The 18,715-nt window shown below is 39.2% G+C and overlaps 1 protein-coding gene across 8 annotated transcripts in view; it reads left to right on the top strand.

The window, feature by feature from the left end:
* ZNF800 (zinc finger protein 800) overlaps positions 1–15,314 on the top strand; it is a 146,981-nt gene extending 131,667 nt beyond the window's left edge. For 6 of the 8 annotated variants that reach the window (XM_077857211.1, XM_077857212.1, XM_077857209.1 and 3 more), the window contains one exon: positions 14,183–14,384. In XM_077857211.1, the coding sequence (XP_077713337.1) occupies positions 14,183–14,369 (187 nt within the window). In that variant the 3' untranslated portion in view covers positions 14,370–14,384. Of the gene's footprint in view, positions 1–14,182 lie in introns of all 8 variants that reach the window. The other 2 variants (XM_077857217.1, XM_077857216.1) reach the window with 1 other exon arrangement.
* The last annotated feature ends 3,401 nt before the right edge of the window (positions 15,315–18,715 follow it).

The raw sequence follows: 18,715 nt of genomic DNA, 5'->3' as shown, positions 1-18,715 counted from the left end.
TCTCTTCTGTAACATTTCCCCCAATTTTTTGGTAAACTTTCTACAAAAAAAAAAAAAAAAAAAAAAAACCTTGCCCACTTTTCCCATCTTTTCTTCCAAGAATAACTCTTTCCAGTTTAAATCACTTTCGCCTCTCAACTTCTTCCAGTTCTTTTCACTATCCATTATCCTGCTTAGTATTCCAAAAGTTTAGAATATTCTCTTGATTTCATCTAGTTTTCCCTTACCAACTTTCTTTGCATGATTTTACTTAGTCTTGAAGCTTTAGATCAGACACTATGTCCTTCAGTGAGTATTTCCTGACTTCCTAGGTTTGGCTAAATTCCCCCCTGTGTGTTTTATAGTGCCCCATCAGTACCTATATTGAAATGATCTATTTGTGCCTTTTCCTTAGGCTATAAGCGTCATAAGGGCAGGGCTTCCATCTTTATACCTCTGACATCTATCATAGCACCTGGAACATGGTGAATGTTGATAAATATTTGTTGAACTGATGTTCCTGTGAACTCTGATCCTTTCTAGCTTGCCACTGGCATTTGTTACTAGGCCTTTTAATATGGATCACAATTTCCTTAGACCTTTTTCTTTTTTTATACTGTCTCAACGATTCTTTCACTTTCAAAGTATTAGTTATCACTTCAGTGAAGATGACCCCAGACCTGTTTTCTAGCCTGGCTATTCTCTTGATTAGAAGACCATTTGCTTTCAAAGTTGCATGTCAGACACTTCTCTTATGGATGTTTCTCCAGTACCTTAAATGCAACAAAAACTCAGTAAACTCATTATCTTCACTTTAAACTTGTTCCTTCTATATGTGTTCCCTGTTTGAGTTTTTCATACTCCTACCTTTCCTAGTTCCCTAGACTAATTAGAATCCTAGGAAATACCTTGCCTTTTTTTTTCTCTCTTAAAACTCTTCACCTGATCAGTGATCAATGCCTATCCACCTGCCTTTGAATGTTTTTTACATTTGGCTCCTCCTTGCCATCTCCATATTTGGTAGCTTAATTTGGACTCTTATCTCTTGCCTACACTATTGCATTAGTCTTGTAACTGACCTCCTTTCTAATCTCCCTTCCATGCTGCTGTCAGAACTATCTTCCTAAAACACAGATCTGCTGTTACTGTATGTTTGTTACTTGACTGACTTAGTCTCAGGTCTTGGCTTCATTGTCACATCTGAATAAAAGACAGCCTGAAGTATGTCTTCCTTGTGGTTCTGTTTCATATTCCTTTCCTTCTTGTCATATAATACAGTTTATAATTATGCTTATATTTGTGCATTGATTTGTTTAATGTCTGTCTTCCCACTGGAGAGATTTATGTAAGAGACTGAGAACAGTTCAGTAGGCCCTGTGCCTAACACAATGCTTGGGACATAGGGATGCTTTGAAAATATTTGTTGAAGGAGTGGATGGGTGATAGCTTACAGTATAGGCAAACAGGAGATAGCAGAAGCAGAGAAATTACAGGGTCCTAGACTCTTCTATATTCTCACAGACCTTGGTCTGTAGTTCTAGATTTCCTGTAATAGTAATGGGCTTCTCTCTTCTGTCTTTTGCATTTATTTCTGTAAGGATGGGAGTCAATAATTACATTGACACACTCACACAGATGTGATGTGACTGCATTTGATTTGGGGGCCATTGGGTGGTGGCAGCTAGATTTGTTGTTTACCTGTTATTGATGATAGGTGGTACCCTAGACATTCAGGCAAACAGGTATTTGCTAGGTCAAGTCAACCCAGATTCCTTTTCAGTTTCTTGAGTGATGCAAGCCTTTATACCACATGTTAATTAAAGTGTTTATTACTTGTAGGACTAGTTGTGTTTGAAATGAGGTCTTTATTTGCCTTTTGAAGATTGAAGATTTCAATTTAACAAACTTACTAGAAACTGAAATAGTTTAAAAATATCTAGGGATAGATCTGTAATAATAAGCAAATTGCCCTTGTGAAGCTTGCTCAGGTATAAGAAATCAAAGAATTTGATGCATTTTCTTCAGATTTCACTGTTTTGTAGTTTAGTGTCATTCATTCAGTTAGGCATTTTGAGCTCATGCCTTGTGTGAGGCACTGGGTTAGGTACTAGGGTTACAGAGATAAACAGTTCCTTCTCATAGAAGAAGAACACATTATAAGGGTACACACAAGTGGAATATTAAAGCACTCTGGAGGGTTGGGGAAGACTTTTCAGAATTCCCTAAATTCATTTTTGAATTTTTTTAAAAGAGTTTATTTATTCATGATAGGCAGAGAGAGAGAGAGAGAGAGAGAGAGAGAGAGAGGCAGAGACACAGGCAGAGAGAGAAGCAGGCTCCATGCCGGGAGCCCGACGGGGAACTCGATCCTGGGACTCCAGGATCACACCCTGGGCCAAAGGCAGCCGCTGAACCGCTGAGCCACCCAGGGATCCCCTTAAATTGAGTTTTTTTATTTTTTTAATTTTTTTAATTTTTTTATTTTTTTTTATTTTTTAATTTTTTTTTTAAATTGAGTTTTGATAGAGATAGGTTCCAGGTGGGTGCAGAGACATGAGATCATATGTAGACCAAGAGAAGGAATATGAGACAAAGTGATGGCCAAATCAAGAAAGATCTTATGTACCAACCAAGTAGTTTTAATCATTTTGAAGATTAGCTGTTGAAGGACCTGAAGCAGGGGTATCTGATAGAATTGAGGAGATTGAATTGGGGTGGAAAGTAAGATTTGTGATGGGAAAATCAAATAGAAACAAGCTCCAGAAATCTAAGTAGGAAGTGATAAGGGCTTACATTTAGGTAAGGCAATGAAACCTGTGTAGACAGACGTGGATACTATAATTATTTCAGAAGTGGAATTTTCCAGGCAGTGGAGATGAATAAGGAATTGAATATGATTGGCAGGTTTGGGAATTTTGGTTGGGTAGGTGGGTTAGACCATTCTTCAAGGTAGGGAACACAGGTAGGGAGGAACATTTTTCTGGGGGGGAATGTTGAATTAAAGTTTAGATGTGTTGAGTTTGATGTGCTTTTGGAACATCTCATTGGAGATACTTAGTAGGACCAGGAGATACAGACTATAGGTCAAGAGAGAGATTGTCCAGGGGCTTGAGGTTTATGAGTCAATAGCATATGTGCATTTTAAGCCCTAGGTTTTGAAGAGGTTATAAAGAATAATAAATAGCATATTATACTATTCACATTCTTCTGGTTTGTTGCATAATTTAGGTCAGTGCCTTTCTATTTCAGTTTTTCATTTGGGAAATGATGATTGACTAGCACTGATTCTCCCATCTGCCCCAACTACTACTGCTTCTTGCTGCCATGTATACAGTCTATAATGTAACATATATTTGGTATTACTCTAGGAGGTGCCGGATAATTAAATTGTAATACTGTTAGGCAGTGTGAACTAACCTGTGTTATATTTAGAGGGCTTTACAAAAAATCTGTGAGACCTATTTTTAAAAGACTATCTTTAGAAAGGAAATAACTTATTTTAAAAAATAGTGTTTTTAGACTGAACAAGATCTGTTTGTTGAGTCCTATACCTTTGATACATGCAGAATTTGTGACTTAGTCCCTTTCCTTCATTCCTTCCTTCCAAAGAGGGGGAGAGAGAGAAAAGGGGCATGGGGAGGAGCAGAAGGAGAGAGAGAGAGAGAGAGAGAGAGAATCTTAAGCAGGCTCCACGCCCAGTGCAAAGTCTAATGCAGGGCTCGATGTCACAACCCTGAGATCATGACCTGAGCCAAAATCAAGAGTCAGAACCTTAACTGATTGAGCCACTCAGGTGTCTCTAGTCTCTAGGCTTCTGATCAAGGCAGAAACTATTTCTGAAAACTAGGAGGAAGCCATCTCACTAAACCAATAGAATCTGACGTAACCCATATGATAAACTTAATTAAGTATTCACAGCCAGATTCTAAGGGGAAAAATGTGCTAGTAAACATTGAACAGGTGATTGAAGTATGTTAATTTTACTTTGCCAAGTTGCAATTTTTGGATATGTGAATATTTAAGATAACAGTTAAAAACTAGGTCCTGCATTGTCATATATATTCCTGTAGCCCTCACTGCTTTCTCCAGATTTCTTTTCATCTCCTTTCTGAAGGGAGAACCTAACAATGAAGCTTTAAATCTTGCCATCTTAATAGCCACTGGAGCTCTCCAGGTGGAAATTTATGTGCCCTCAGAGCTGACATGAAGCAGCCTGTTTATTCTGCCCAGGCCAATGAATACTGAGGAGGGTATGCGATGAGTTTTAAGAAGTCAGCCCTGCTTGGGTATTGAAATCAGTGACTTAGTACTGAAAGCTCAGGTCTGTATACCATGTGAGCTACCCAGCTTTTGATTAACTTTTAAGATCCGCCTTTAAAGGGAAGAATTCCTGAGAGACTTTCTGTGTCAGGTTTTAATAGAGTGAATTTTATGGATGAGCTATGACCCTTAAAAACTGAAGTCAATAATAGAAATGCTGACAGACTTGAACTAGATGAGGACAGCTAAATTATAGTCTTATAATCTATAGCAAAATGAGAAAAAAAACGTAAAGTTTTCTGTTCTAATGCTTTGAAAAGAATTTCTTTTTCTTGTTATTTGAACTTTAAATTAATAATAGGCATTGGCATAAACCTAATATTCATGTCAGGAGAACACAAAGTGCATTGCTGTAGCACAGAATTATTTTAAATCATAAACTTTGGGCAGCCCGGGTGGCTTAGTGGTTTGGCGCTGACTTCCGCCCAGGGCGTGATCCTGGAGACGCAGGATCGAGTCCCATGTCGGGCTCCATGCATGGAGCCTGCTTCTCCCTCTGCCTCTCTCTGTCTCTCATGAATAAATAAATAAAATATTTTTAAAAAATCATAAACTTTTAACTAATACTTGTTTCAAATCTTCTTTTCTAAATAAATTTGTTTTTAAACATTGATTTTTTTTTTTTCCTGGCAAGCCTTTATATACCCATTCTCACTTCATTAAGTCACTAAGAGATTATTGAATAAAGGTAATTTGTGTATTTAGGCACTTGAAGGACTGTAACAAAAATGAAGAGTAGAATTTTAGAATATATATTTTCTGCATTGAGGACTTAACAACCTTCTTTATATTTGTTGGTATTCTTTCTTATCCTGTGCCACCATTTCAGAAATTTTGTTTAGAAATTTCTTAAAAGATTTACCATGTTACCAATAACACACACAGATTCTTTACCCATAAGATAGTATCTTGAATTTATATTATGTATTATGCCAAAATTTATTAAGTGCTTGTTGTTATTTTAGCTTTAGCAAATCACTGAGAGATAGAGGGTGGTTTTTTTATTTGTTTTGTTTTGACATTCTTTCTCATGTAGTAAAATCCACAGCACTCTATTACATCAACTAGACCCAGTTCACAGAACTTAATCAATGGAAAAGTAAAACTGGCACCTCTTGATTTCCTGGTTTTGTGTATCTTGGGTGGAGCTGACTCCTGAGTTTGAAGGTTGTGATAGGAAATGATGCTAGGTACTTGCAAGAACATACTGGAAGAGGTTTGCCAAACATTCCTGTGGAAGTGTGATTTTCTCATATCCAAAACCTGCCCTATTAAAACTTACATCTAGATGCATATTGATCTTGTATTTGAGCCTGTTTGGTCACTTTTGATAGCATACTAGCCTGTCATCACTCCTGTGTAGTAGTCTGTGAAGGAAATTTGGCAACCAAGTATTTGAAAATAATTTCTAACAGGTTTTGTAAAGTTATTATTTAAAATCAAACTATGACTAAAACTAAATTCATCATCCTGCTACCAGCACTGACTTTCCTTGCTGACTTTATTTAGCCCATGCTACCACCATCATTTTGCTTATCACGCAGATTTCAAAATCCTATTTCTTTTATGAATCTGTTCTTGAGAGCCCCAGCCCGTGTTTGGAGCTCTTCCTCTGATGAACTCACATTTACCTAACCTCTTATTTTTCACGCTCATCCTTTGTGTTATTGTTTCATTATTATTTAACTAGACTGTCCCCGTGACTAGACTCTAAGCCCTTTGAAGTGCAGTAGCATCGTGAATAAATGGATAACCAGGTCTTTTCCTGTTCTCTGTTCTCCAGATGTCAGTTTGGGTTTCTTTCTTTTCAGGGTCCTCTTCATGTCTTCTTTTGGCCTAACCTTTCTGTTGCTCTCCTCTTGCCTACTCTAGTTCTGTTAGTATCTAGTGTTCATGAAGATCATGAATGATTTTAGGAGATTCTTGGGCTAATTTTATGAGACTAGAGGGTGATTTTTCAGCTTTTTTTCGCATCTCAGGATTCATTTTTAAACTGTACCACAAAAATTCTACTTTTTTTTAAAAAGATTTTATTTATTCATGAGAGGCACACACACACACAGGGAGGCAGAGACACAGGCAGAGGGAGAAGCAGGCTGCATGTGGGGAGCCCGATGTGGGACTCAATCCTGGGTCTCCAGGATCAGCCCCTGGGCTGAAGGCGGCGCTAAACCGCTGACCCACCTGGGCTTCCCAAAATTCTACCTTTTTACAATTATTTTTAATATTTATTCATTTATCAAAATATATTCTGGGAGTCTGTATCTTGTAAGCACTAGTTTAAATGTGTAAAAAAGGAAGATTAACCAGAAACAAAGAGAAACACTGTTGAGTTGCCAAGCACCAATTTTATTCCCAGACTCATTTGCTTGCTATGGTGCTTTTTTTTTCTTAGAGCAGGCAGAAATGTAAATAATTATAATATCGTGTATATAAGTCCCTGCAAAGCAAGTCCAATAGTTATTTTTTTTAGCCACCTGGCATTTTGTATATGCCATCCTTTGAGCCATAATTCTGTTGAATTGCAGATGGGAACTCTAGAGATTTAATAGAGCCTCATTTTAAAGTGGAGAAAGTTGAGGTAAGTGATTGCACCAGGGCGCACATGTAGTTAAGTCAGGAATAGAGACCACCAGCTATCTCTTAAAGATTATTTTAGTAGGTAATAACATATACACGTAAAAAAAAACAGTACGATGAAGTGTTCTGTGAAAGGTAAGTTTTCTTCCTATCCCATCTGTCTGTTCCCTCATTCTCTCAGAGCCAAGTTACCAGTTTCTTGGGCTTTCAAGAGCTGTTCTATGTCTATATAAACATATAAATGTATACATTCCCCTTTATGCAAATGATAGCATATTTTTACACCATTCTGTGCCTTGTGGAGTTTTTTTTTCCCACTTTTTCCCCCTACATAGCAATATGTATGAACTTTGTAGAATCCAGATATTTTAATTCTTTGGCCTGTGAACTTTCATTTTACTATACTGTTATTTAAACAACCAGTTTTTGTTCAGGACCGAGTGTTAAATTATTCTTTGTTTCTAGTATATACTGAGTTCCTCATGTGACCATAATGTAGTATTTCACATTGCTTTCAGAAAGAGATCATGGTCACTCATTTATTTTATGATAAATATTGAAGTTTAATAAAAAGTGAAATATATATAATAATTATTACTGCTAGTAACCAAAAATAGCTGATTGGGTTATTTTCTTTTCCATTTGAGAAAGAAATGCCAGGTAAAATTTTCAGGGAAATGATTTACCTTTAGATTTGTGTAAAAATCTTTGGTATGTACAAAACAGTTTAATTTTTCAGTGCCAGTAAAAAGCAATGATGTTTTAGTATCAAACCACAAGTATTTCTAAATTTTTAAATACCGTTTTTAAAAAGATTTTATTTTTAAGTAATCTACAACCAGTGTAGGGCTCAAACTCACAACCTCAAGATCAAGAGTCACACTTGATCTGACTGAGCCAACCAGGCACCCATTTTCTAAATTTTCAAATCTCCAACCTCATATATGCAAATAACAAATAGTTTTTCATTTGTTTCTCAAAACAGATTGTGTTTTAATCTTCTTGATATGACTCATCATCTGTATAAAAATGTATCCTTAATCAATTATTTTGGGTTTATTTTGGCTAACCTGTATCTGTTATCAATGCAATTATTGCTTTATCTTTCAGAGATTACTGGGGCCTAAAGAATTTTAGATCTTTCTAAAGATCTTTTATTTTAGATAATTTTAGATCTTTTGGACCAAACTATATCACAAAAGGCAAATCCATTAAAACTATGTGTCCCATGCCAAATGTCCATGATAGGATTTATAGAGGTTAAGTATTTATATTTGAATTTTACTTTAGATAGACAGTAATACTACATTCTCCCAAAGATGGCAGAAGAAGTAATACTTCTCAATGTATTACTTACTGAGTAGTTCTGTTTGAAAATGGGATTAATTATAACTCCATTACCGATTGGAAAAAAGTTAATCGCAGTAAAAGTATATTTTCATAATACTTTCCCAATAGTTAAAATTCAGTAGTAGAACAAGTAAGATAGTATCTTTCAGGCTTATAGTATTAGTGTAGCTTTATATGTATGTTAACCTCAACCCTGGATATAGGGTTCTACTGTTCTATTGCATTCTGACTTTGGAATTCTTGCTGTAAAATTGAGAACTAAAGTCTTGTCAGAAATTGTGATAAGTCATGTTAGAACCTTGCTATAATTTGTAGGTGTCTCTCCTATGCAGATGTTATAAGAAAACAAAAACTGACAATGCACCCGCACCCCAAACAAAAACGAAACCCTTAAGTAACCACATATTATGTGAGACACAGGAAATGTTTTGTTTTGATATTTACTCTTTGATGTAAGTTTATATGTCCCAATTCTACTTCTACTTGAATTTGTGTGTGTGTGTGTGTGTGTGTGTGTGTGTGTAGGTGACTAATTTCCTTTAATAAGTGAAACAAACACTGGTGCCATTAAAAATCTCCAGCCTTCTCTGCTGTAAAAACTAAGCTCTAAATTCACAAGGTGGTGCCCTGGAGCCTTGAGAAACACTATATTTTCTTCCCCCCTTTTCCATCATTTTCATTCCTAATTGGTTCGTGTGTGTGTGTGTACATGCTCTGCATGCATGTGTATATGTTTACGTGTGTGTTTGAAAGCATGGCATTGTAATTTGAAGGTGGTGAACAAGACAGAGAGGGCAGGCTAGCCTCTCTGCCAGGTCTCATAGGTAACTTTGGCATGGCCATTATTTTTCTAAGGCTGGCCTTGATGATTGGTTGATCTGGCAGGGTGACTGGGTACTAGAGAACTGTGTTATTCTAACCAGCCTTCTAGATACTGGTGTGTAAATTCCACAATGCTAGTTTTAAAATTTGCAATGAGAGATACCAGGCATACTGGCTTCTCATGTTTATGGCTCAGGGTATTTTCTTCAAATAGGCAAATCTACAATCTACTAAATTATAATTAGAAGATTGCTTGATGAGCATCGAATCAGTTTTCAGTGACCAAAATCAGCAAGTTCTGGTAGTATAATGCATTCATCTTTCCCAGGGAATATATTTGCCACTCAGACCAGATGTTCTTCAATTCTCAGAACATCCTTTTTACTAGATCAGGCTGCAGACAGATGGTCAGCTTTTGAGTTCTTGATTTTTTTGTAACATAGTTACTATAGATGATCTCCTTTAGCAGTTTCTTCCCATTACAGTTTAATAAAATTGCATTCACATCTGTAAAATACTTAGCCCAATATTAAAATAAAATTACTGTGTGCCTGGCATACAGTAATTAAATGATAAAAATATTGATAAAAATAAGTGGTGTTGAGTTCAGGTCACCTTAATACTTGTAGTGTCAAAGACAGTCTTTGGGTCATTTCTTTAGATGACTGATCTGTTTCATCTTTCACATTTTGAGTTATTTTCATTTTTTAATTCTTTATAACTTTATTCTTTAATTCTTTTTAACTCCTTAATTTCACTTATCCTTAATGATGAATCCATGAGCTAATTAGGACAAACCTTTCTGGCTCTGAATGATTTTGTTACCATTTTGTTTTTGAGACTTTGATTCTTTGCAAATTTTGTTTTTTTGCTCCAAAATACCTCATTCTCCACAGTTTTCCATCTGCAATGTGAATCTATTGAAAAAGATAATCTTCAAGTTACTGCTCAGCTCTAGAATATATATAATTTTATATCTTATTTGAACAGATGATGTCAGTTACACTCTTTCCATATAATCATCGCTTACCTTCATTTCAAGATCTGCTTAAATTCTTTCTTCTAGAATGTAAAGTTATTTTGAAAATGGTAGCAGCATTGCTATGGAATTGAGAGGCAGCATTGCCTCTCAATACCAGGATGGCCATGGAATTGAGAGGCAATGATTGAAAACCCCAGTAGTAGATGTATGATGATAGTGTATTCAACAGTCAACGATGATATTACAGATATGACAAATACACAGTTGGCACATAAACCTTTTTGTATGAAAATAAGCATGGAAAGGAATAATTCAGATGAATCAGTTGGTCACTCTAGTGACAATAAGCATTGTCAGCCTCCCTCTCTTCATCCACCTAGTTATTCTTTTAAGGGTGGCAAAAGAGATTTAGGAAAATGGTAGAAACGTTGCCATAGCTGTTTCTGGTATTTGTGAAAATATAGGTAATGGTGCATTTTTGAAGCTGGTGGTCTCAACCACACTTACTGTTGTGGGAGTTCAGAAAATGGAAAGATCATTTCAGACGGAGACAATCAGGAAAACCTTGTCAGGAGTGGCTTTGGTCTGGGTCTTGAGGGATGGGTAGTGTTTGAATAGATGAAAGGAGGGAGAAGACATTTTTTGATGGGTGAAATGCCAAGCACAAAGGCATGGAGGTGAGAAATAATAGTGTATGTTAGGGGAGTGGAGAGTCCAGTAGTTTGGTGCAAAGTTCCTTAAAATACAGTCCATGAAAGAGAATTGAGGCAGTCAATTATGTCAGATATCTTCAGAATTATAAAGACGTGGGTGTTCAGCATGCAACTGGATGAAACTATTGATGCCTCTCAGTGCATCAAGCTTCACATCAAAGAAGAATTCCACTTTAGGACACTTTTTGGAAATTTGGAAAGACTGTCAACATTTTCAAAATAATTCTCTATCTCTCTAATATTCAAATGGAAGAAAAAAAAGTGATAGTCCTCTGAGAGCAGATGTGGGCCAGTCATGTCAGGTATACATCATGGCTTTCCTGCCTTGATGAGGGAAGGATAGCCACGTGTCATTGTGTCTCATTACTTTCCCTATCAGCTGCTGTCCTCACCTTTCCAAGAGGTATTACCAAGAAAGAGGAACAGAATATGATGTTTTTTCTCTACTAGACAAAGGTTTGCTGCCTTTCTAGAGGTCTTAATTGAATGTGAAAGCAGAGGAAATAATGTTACTCGACTCTAGCTTGAAAGTCTTGTAGGAATTTAGTGTTCCAGTACAGAGGCTACCTCAACCTGACAAAGCATTCTGTGGAATTCTGCTTTGGTTTGTGTACCTTTGTGAGTCAAAGATTTCAGTACTGTTACCGTGGAGAAAAAAGTTGCAGTTGATTATCGAAGAAGATGTACTTGTTACTGTGTCAAAGACTGTATCACAATTTCATATCAATAAGCCAGATCTCATTGAGATTTACTCTACTGAGCAGTTAGAATTTTTTAAATGAATTTTCTTCAGGAAGCCACCATTTTTCTTTTATGAAAAATAACAATGCGAGGGAGGCATAATCCTTTATAAATATTGTTTTTTTTAATATATTGCATATGTTCAGGAAATCCGTTTCCAGTGCAGTGAAATAAAGGATATGGTATATGCATTTGTGTGCATGTTTCTGGAGGACAAAGTCTGTATCTTTAATCAGAATCTCAAACTGGTCTTTGACTCCCCTGAAAGATTAAGAATTAATAATTTAGCTAGTGTGGAGATAGTGGGATGCTATAGATGAATCTGAGCAAAGGAATGACAGGAAATTAGAAAGCTCATGTAAAGAATGTGAGAAGGAAAGCTTTGGCAGGACTGAGGGGGTGATTTAGGGATTTAGATTAGCTCCAGGGTCTGAGTTAGCCTAATAATCTGAAGGTAATTTTCTAGATAGAGCTTCTCAAAGGTAGGAACCCCCTGTTACCCTTTTTTTCTTATTTATTTATTTATTTTTTTTTGGTTTTAGTAGTGTCTAAGCACAGTGCCTGAGACAATAGGTACTCAAAAATGTCAAATTAAATTGAATCACTCACTGTATGGATATTGAAAGTTGGACTACAGCACGAAAAATAAATGCTCCTCTGTTTTATCTGTATTTAATCCTGTTTATGTTATAACTCGTTTGGTGGGAAAATAAGGTTTTTGGAGAGAGAATGCTTTATAAACACCTCAGACAACCAACCTTCTTTTTGTGCAGGAGTGATGAGTTAATACAAACTTTTGGCCTCTTAGGATTTGTTCCCTGTAAATTTCATTTCTGATGAATATTTACTACAGGTGTGCCTCTAGATATGATGATTTTATCCAGTCCCTTCAGAAACAGGGAAACTTGCAGGACGGTGTGGATGACTGGGTCATCATATATTTAAGCAATATTCTTTTTTTTTTTTTTTTTTTTAAGATTTTATTTATTTGAGAGAGAGCATGAACATAAGCAGGCAGAGGAGCAGAGGAGCAGAGGGAGAGGGAGAAACAGATTCCCCGCTGAGCCGGGAGCCCCATGTGGGGCTTGATCCCAGGACCAAAGGATCATGACCTGAGCCGAAGGCAGCCGCTCAACTGACTGAGCCACCCAGGCGCCCCTATTTAAGCAATATTCTGATGAACAGCTAACCTTGGGTTTGTTCCATCATTAAGTAAAATCAACCCGACAACTCTGAGGTCACTTTGGCTTAAAATATCATTGGAACTTACAGACTTTCTATCAATTTAACAATAGTGCCCGGAGTCCTACCCCTACATTATATCAGTATAATTTTATGGTCATCTTTATGCATTTTCCTGGGACAAGGTTTGGCAAAACAGACTTACTAAGGATTAATTAACTGCTAAAAATGTTAATGTGTTCTCTTGAAAGACCAGGATGTTTGACTCTAGTTCATTGTAACATTTTAGTTTTGCTCCCACTAGGTTCTTTTAAGTTAAAGAGAAAATTGTTGAATACATTGTTAAAACATTGGTATTGTATAAAACATTTCCAAAAACATAATTTTTTTTTCTTTTTAGTAAACTTTGTGTCCCCAAGTCTGTGGCGATCATAAATCAAATTAAGTTTGTTAAAAGCCCAGAAAACTTCCTTGCCCCCAACTCTTGTGTGAAGTAGAAATGATTACTACCGTAAAATAAGGTATAACTTCACAAAAGACCAGAATATTTAAGGGATAAACTGCTTTCTAATACTCTGATTTACTCAGAACCTTTCAAGAAAAAGTACTTCTGGGCATCATCCATCATTCTTAAAATCTGATGTCCACCAGTTTGCTAAACAATATGATTATTTTCATAAATTTGAATTGGGAGACAGAATGGATCCGTAAGAATGGAGTAAAATTTTATTAAATTAACTTGTGTTTTTATCATAAAAATGGAATGTGCTTATTGTATACAATTTGGGAAATAGTTCAAGATTACCTGTGGCCTCATCCCTGGAGATGCCTAACATTTTGGGGTGTTTCTCTCCCATTATTTTACACACCTGTGTAAAATACATCTGTGGTGTGTTGTGTGTGTATGTCCACGTATAAGGAAGTATACACCCCTCCACACACACTACAAATGGGGATGAAAACTGATGATTTTCCATATGATTAGGTATTATTCCCCAGCGTTATTTTAATAGCAGGCTAATATCCACTATAAGAAAAAGACTGTAACCCACACCTTACTGTTGGATATAGGCTATTTCCAGTTTTTTTTTCCTTTTTTTTTTTTGCGTTTTGTTTTTGTTGTTTTCTGTTATAGATACTGCACTGAACACTCTGTATGGAAATTTTGTATGTGTTCATAATTATTCCTTACGGGAAAATTTTAAAGCTAGAATCGCAGGGCCAGAGTGTGAAGAAAACGTCAGGGGTTTTTGTTTTGTTTTGTTTTTGTTTTAACGTCAGGGTTTTGATCCCTTTCCTCTTTCCTTACGTTGCCCGAACCTGGGAGAGGCTTCAGCCGGACGCTGGTTCCCCCGGGGCCGTGGGACAACCTGTTGGGCGGAGGCGGCAGCGCGCCGACGGGGGGTTTGCGTGTCCCGGCTTGGCGGGGAGCAGCCGGCGCGTGGGTCCCGTTTCTAACCGGCGTGTCTTTGTCTTTCTCCATGGGGACCGCTGCCGCCCGTGCGGGCCGAAGCCTCGGGAAGCCGTCGCCCCGCAGCGCCGCCGCCCTGCGCCCGGCCGCCCCGGGGAGCCGCTGCCCGCCCGCGGGCGCCGTCACCACGCGCCAGGCCGCCGCCAGCTGCCGCGCCAAGCTCCGCGGGGGCGCCGCCCGGGAGCGCCAGCACGCCGCCCGCGGCCTCGGCAGGCCCGCGCCGCCCTGAGCCCGCCCTCAGGCCCCCGAACGCCGCCGCCCGGCCGCCGGCGGGACTACGCCAGCGCCCCGCCGCCGCCCGCCGGCCTCCCCGCCCGAGCGAGCCCCGCGGGGAAGGCCGGCCGCACAGCGCCCTCGGCCCTCGCTGCGGCGAAGCGGGTGCGGCCCGGAGCGCCTGCCCGCGCGGCCCCTCGGGAGGACCGTGTGCCTTGGGGCCGGCGAGTCGGCCCTCAGCGCTCTCCTCATCCTGCCCGCCCCCGCCCCCGCCCCGGCTCGTGGAGAGCCCAGCCTGGCCGGTGGCCGCCTCCCCCTCCTGGTAACTTCCCAACTTCCTGGCAGTTTCTTTCGTCAGGAGTTCGCCGTGGACCAGCCACCGCCCGGTCGTCTGGGCCTCGAAGCCGGCGCCAGCCAGCCGCCCCCCGCCCCCGCCGCCCGCCGCCCGAAGGCCGTCTGAACTAGCGCAGATGCCCCGGGACCACGGGGTCGCCGACGCGGTGCGGAGTGTGGCGCAGAACTGTGGCTGGACCTGAACTCCCGGCACCCAGGCCCCTCCTGGTAACTCGCTTCACCTCCAGGGGCCGTTTCTGTCCTTCGGAATCCGCCCTCGCCCCCATGGTTCTAAGTTGCCTTCCAGGAGGTGCGCTCAGTCGGCGGCGAGGCCGAGGCCGAGGCCGGAGCCGCGCTGCTCCCGGGCTGGCCCCCCCCCCCCCCCCGCGGTGGCACGTGCCGGACTGCGAGGAGCGGGGCGCTGTGGCGTGGGCCGCCTCGGCAGCCTGGCCCTAACTTTCTTAGGACTGTGCTGCATGTCGTCTGAGGCTCCCCTTGCTCACCCCGCGCCCCCTTCCTTTCCTTGGTGTCAGACTTGCAGTAAGGTGTGACGGCCTCCCCCTCCCTCTCCCCGTTTCTTTGTTTTTCCTTCACAGACGTTCCCTTAATAAAACTCTTGCAAGCTGAACCCTGCCTTGGTGTCTGCTTCTAGAAGGACCCGAACTAACACATTATCAGACATTCCACTCCAATCACCATCTTCCTATCCTCCCGGATCCCTTGTTGACTGACAGATAATCCATTATCCTCCTTCCCCCCCTCCCCCCCATCAGCCTCTGTTTTAGGTTCACTTCCTCCTTGACTAGTCTAGACATTGTAGGTCCATCATGGTAATCATCCTCCTTGAAATACAGTGCTCTCAGCGGTCTTGAGCCTCAATTTCTTTCAATTGACTTTCCTGGTAAAATCCCAACTCTGGATAAAACTTTACTATCTGTTGGGACGATTGAACATTCTCTTCAAGAAATTCACACAGTGCAGTCAATTAGTTTCGCTTTCAACTTGTTACTTCCAACCTCAGATTGCTGCTATTGTTCCTGTTAGAGTCTCAGTTTCCCACTAAAACTGATAAACCCTTTCATCTCTCCCCATATTTTTCTGATCCCCTCCTGCCTGTTTACTTCAAAATTCCCTTGGAAAATAGGAGCTATTACATAAAAACGTCTTCATCCTTCCACCACCAGACCTCTCCTCCCCACCCCAACCCAGCTAACCTGGTAATCATCTCCTTCCTTTTGCTGACTATGGAGGATGTTTCAAAGGCCAGCCCCTCCTCTTATGCTCTGGATCCCATCCCCTGTCGCCTTTCTGAGGAGTTCCTCCTTAGGTTTCCCCCTTTCACTCTTCTGCATCACCAGTCTCTGTTTTGAATGGATCATTCTCATCAACCTGTGGACATATTCCGGTGTCCCTGCATCTAAACCACTTTCCCATCTATTGGCCATTTCTCAGCTCTCCTTCATAACTAAACTTCTCTGTGGAGTTCTATATTGGCTTCATTTTCCCATCTTGCAATTACTTTTCAGTTCACACTCTGACTCCCCTGCCACCACCAGCACTGAAAGTGTCCTTAAGGTCACCAGTCACCTCAATATTACCCTATCCAAGAGGATACTTTTCTGTCCTCACCTTGACCATTCTCTCCTCTTGAAAGCTCTCTCTTCATATCCAAGACACTGTTCTTTCCTGGTCTTCCTCCTCCTTCACTGATCAGTGTTATATTCCTTCTGCCTACCTTTGAGGAGTCAGGTCCCTCTTTTTTTCCTATGTTCTTCCCCCATGACAGTCTTCAATTTCCATGGATTTAAGTACCATCTTTATGCTAAAGGGTTTCAAATTTGTTTCCTACCTTGACCTTTAAGTTCTAGACTCACATATCTAATGTGCTTGCTTAATATCTTCCCTTGGATGAGTCAGATCTTTCAAACGTAACATGTCCCAAATCTAATTCCTCATTCTTGATCATGGTATCTCCCCTGCCAGGTAAGTATTAATTCCTCATTCTTATCTCAAACCTATTTCCTCCATCTTCTCTATTATAGTAAATAGCACCACCACCTTAATCAATTGCCTGAGCTATAAACCTAAGAATCATCCTTGATCCTTTTGATGACCTCTTTTTCTTACATCAAACAGACCAGCATAATCTATCAGTTTTATCTCCAAAGTATACCTTTAATGTCTGCTGCTTTGCATTTTCAATTAAGCTATCACTTAATCCTGATGAATATTTTTCTCCCTTGATTACCATCACAACCCCCGAATCTACTCTTGACTCATGACCCACTTCAGTAGATTCTTGATATGGTGGCAACAATGATCATAAATAGAATTGAGTAAATTGTTGCTCATAGGATAAAAATCTAACCCCCCTACCATGGCTTGCACAGTCCTATACAAATTGACGCTTATTGTTCTCTCCATTCCCATCCATGCTCACCTCTCTATTGCTCACTATGATGCAGCTACACTGGTTCCTCCAACATGCCGAGATCTTTTCTGCACCTCAGGGGCTTGGTAAATGTTATCTCTGCTTAAGCTGCTCTCTTGGGTATCCTTTATGTAATGCTTAAATACATCTTAAGAAAGGCCTGCCCAGAGCATTGTTTGAAAATAGTCCTCACCACTCTTTTCCCATTTGCTGTCTTGGTTCTTTGTTTCCTTCATTACTCAATCCCTTATCTCAATTTGTAGCTTTATTTATTTGTTTATTTACGTTTTATGTGTGTGCCTGTTTCTCATACCGGGATGAATGAGGGAAGAGACTGTGTCTGGATGTCTAGGTTCTTTAAGATTGTATTTCTACCCCCTAGCACAATACTTGGCACATATTAGATGCACAATGAATACCTGTTGAAAGAATGAATAAACACATTTGCTAATTTTCTGTTGGGAGTTCGCTTTTTATTGATTTATAAGGACTCTTTATATGTTAAAACCATCAGCCATTTGTTCTATATGCTGCAGACATTTTGCCCCATGTCATATATGTACCAATTTAATTCATGATGTCTTTGATATATAAAAATATTACATTTTCCATTTAGATAAACCTATTTTCTTTCATGATTTCTGCTTTTGGTGATATGTTTTAAAAAGTCTTCTCCATCTCAATGTTATATAAATATTTGTTTATGTTTTTCTTTTAATTTTTAAGATTTAAATCTTTACTCCAAATGGAATTTATTTTTGATATAGATGTGATTAAAGCTCTAAATATTTATTTAGTTGTTGCATCGTCATTTATTGAAAATTCCCACTTCCGCTGTTTTAAACCACATTTGCCAAATATTAAATTCTTACATATACTTGGAGTGCTTTCTGGATTTATTGTTTGTTGGTTGATTGGTATCATTCTCTATTCCTGAACCATGCTATTTTAATTACTGTCATTTTATAATTTGCCTTATAATAATGCCACATAATAATGTGATTAACTTTTTAATAGGGCAAACATTATTCTGGGGCAAGCATTACTCTTCTTTTTCAAAATATTTTCAGCTACATTTGTCCATTTATTCTTTCAGATAAACTTTAGTTATATTTCAGTCAAGTTCCAAAAGAAGTCCTATTGGCATTTTATTTAGAATTGCTTCAATGTTATAAATTAACTGGAGGAGAGTTGCCATCTTTGTAATATTAATTTTACCATTCAGGAATTTGTCACATGTCAAGGTTGTTGAAGGCTTCCTGTATCTTCCTCAGTAATTTTGTGGTCCTGCATATTTTTTGTTAATTATATGATTAGGTATTGCCATATCTTTGTTGGGATCACTTTCTCATTATGTTTTATAACTGGTTGCTCCTTGTAGGCTCAAGCTATGGATTTTTTGGTTAACTTTTCTGAACTCCTCCATTAGTCCCCCTAGTTGATTCTCTTCTAAGTAGACAATCATTTGAAGTGTAATTTATGATAATTTTCTCTCTTCCTTTACAATATTTATACCTCATATATTAAATAAGCAATAGTATTAATTTTGCTCTTATTCCTGACTTTTGAGGAAGGTCATTAACATTTCACCAGCTTTT

This window comes from Canis aureus, chromosome 18 (genome assembly GCF_053574225.1).
Source record: "Canis aureus isolate CA01 chromosome 18, VMU_Caureus_v.1.0, whole genome shotgun sequence".
NCBI classification, from domain to species: domain Eukaryota; kingdom Metazoa; phylum Chordata; class Mammalia; order Carnivora; family Canidae; genus Canis; species Canis aureus.
This window is presented reverse-complemented; position numbering and strand designations above follow the sequence as displayed.